Source organism: Lampetra fluviatilis, unplaced genomic scaffold (genome assembly GCF_964198595.1).
Source record: "Lampetra fluviatilis unplaced genomic scaffold, kcLamFluv1.1 SCAFFOLD_1411, whole genome shotgun sequence".
Classification (NCBI taxonomy): domain Eukaryota; kingdom Metazoa; phylum Chordata; class Hyperoartia; order Petromyzontiformes; family Petromyzontidae; genus Lampetra; species Lampetra fluviatilis.
In genome coordinates, this window is record NW_027620494.1 from 15,001 (window position 1) to 17,296 (window position 2,296).

The following is a 2,296-nucleotide window of genomic DNA, read 5'->3' on the forward strand; positions in this document are numbered from 1 at the left end:
GCACACACATGCACACACGCACGCACACGCACGCACACACATGCACACACGCACACAAGACAAAAAGCGGATGAGTTGGTGAGTGAGCCAGTGGGTGGGTGAGCTATTGGATAAATGGGTGAGCGAGTGGGTGGGTGAGCGCGTGAGTTGGTGGATGAACAGACGAGTGAGTGAGTAAGTGAGCGAGGAGGTGAGTGAGCGAGGAGGTGAGTTGGTGGATGAACGGGCGAGTGAGTGAGCGAGTGAGTGACTGAGTGAGCGAGTGAATGAGTGAGTATGCGAGCGAGTGAGTGAGTGACTGAGCGAGTGACTGAGCGAGCGAGCGAGTGACTGAGCGAGTGACTGAGTAACTGAGTGACTGAGCGAGTGAGTGAGTGAGCGAGCGAGTGACTGAGCGAGTGAGTGAGTGAGTGAGCGAGCGAGCGACTGAGCGAGTGACTGAGTGACTGAGCGAGCGAACGACTGAGCGAGCGAGTGAGTGAGCGACTGAGTGAGTGACTGAGCGAGTGACTGAGCGAGCGAGCGAGTGACTGAGCGAGTGACTGAGCGAGCGAGCGAGTGACTGAGCGAGTGACTGAGTGACTGAGTGAGTGACTGAGCGAGTGAGTGAGCGAGCGAGCGAGTGACTGAGCGAGTGACTGAGCGAGCGAGCGAGTGACTGAGTGAGCGAGCGAGCGAACGACTGAGCGAGCGAGCGAGTGACTGAGCGAGCGAGCGTGCCTTGCTGAGGTGGAGGAGACGGCTTGCCCCCAGGTCCTTCCGGAAGGTCTCTGGGCAGAAGTCGATGTCTCTGTATGAGGCCTCCTCCTCTGCGCTCAGCGGGGCGACCTGCTCATAGAGGCCCGGCACCAGGATACGCCCTTTCTTGTCCACCAGCGAGTCTGTGACGCGCACACACAGACACAAAGGTCCCCCGTGTAGCCTTAACAGACTGTAGGGGCAAGTGCCGTTAGCGAGCAGCATCTACGAAGGCCGGGACGGCACACGAGGGGGGTGGGTGGCCAGCGCCACGCCCGGCCGCCTTTGTCTCCCCAGTGGCGATTTTCACACACCGCACCGGTTTACTAATTTGAGGCTGAGTCGACCTAGGGGAGGCCCAGGACAAACAGACACTAAGTGGCGGTAACGTGACCACATCACTGAGGCGACGCTGCTCTAAGGAGGTCACGGGGCAGACCCAGCAGGTGCCACGGGTCGACTGACTGAGATGACCGAGATGACTGACTGATGCACCACCTGTGCCCCCTACTGCACCAACTTGCTGTGCTTTAGCCACCCGGCGCTCCGCTCGTTGTTGTGAGCGTCGCTCCTCCGCCCTCCGTTGTCGTTGGAGGGCGACTGCCTCCAACTGCCCAGTAGCGTCCTTCACGAGCCTCCTCCACTGAGGCCGATCTTGACACCGCTGGTACCAGTCATCGGCAAGTCCACTCAGCTCCACGTCCTCCTGTACCACATCACTCCATCTCTTCTCTAGCCCGTGCCGCGTCCGTTTAGCCCCCTCGATCCGGCCACACAGAAGCTGCTTGGCCATGCGGTGGCTGGGCATGCGGTGGCTGGGCATGTGGTGGCTGGGCATGCGGTGGCTGCTACCTGACCCAGCCAAACGCAGCCTCGCCTGCCGGAGGAGCTCGCCGATGGGACTGCACCCGGAACCTTTCAGAGTTCCGTGAGCTCCTCGCAAAAAGCATCGAGCCCTGGTTCAAGCCGGGATGGATTCGCAGGCAGGGATAGTGACTGCGGCATATACAAGCTGCCTGGCTTGTATAACAAGCCAGGCAGCTTGTTATACTGGTAGGAACCCACTGGTTCCACCAGCCCACAGGGGATTATTGTGTCCGTCCGTCGTGCATCCAAAAATGGGAGGGGTGGGGCTGGGTGGGGAGGGTGGGGAGGGGAGGGTGGGGCTGGGTGGGGAAGGTGGGGCTGGGTGGGGAGGGTGGGGAGGGGCTGGGTGGGGAGGGTGGGGGGTGGGGCTGGGTGAGGAGGGGCTGGTTTGGAGGGTGGGGAGGGGCTGGGTGGGGGTGGGAGGGGAGGGGCTGGGTGGGGAGGGTGGGGCTGGGTGGGGGTGGGAGGGGTGGGGCTGGGTGGGGAGGGTGGGGCTGGGTGGGGGGTGGGAGGGGTGGGGCTGGGTGGGGAGGGGCTGGTCACCCCGTGGGTGCCCTTATAAAACTCAACGGGGCTGGGGGTGGGGAGGGGCTGGTCACCCCGTGGGTGCCCTTATAAAACTCAACGTTTCACCTACTCACGCCGGCTTGTGCCCGCCCTCACAGTCGGCCATATTTGCGGAACACACCAC

General features: G+C 62.4%; 1 protein-coding gene across 1 annotated transcript in view; it reads right to left on the reverse strand.

Annotated features, from left to right (window-relative positions):
- Positions 1–1,688, reverse strand: part of LOC144953979 (cytosolic non-specific dipeptidase-like) — a 14,256-nt gene extending 12,568 nt beyond the window's left edge. Inside the window, exons 1-2 of the mRNA XM_078884571.1 lie at positions 1,616–1,688; positions 721–881 (exon numbers count right to left, since the gene is read on the reverse strand). Of these exons, the coding sequence (XP_078740697.1) occupies positions 721–881; positions 1,616–1,688 (234 nt within the window). The remainder of the gene's footprint in view (positions 1–720; positions 882–1,615) is intronic.
- Positions 1,689–2,296: the final 608 nt, after the last annotated feature.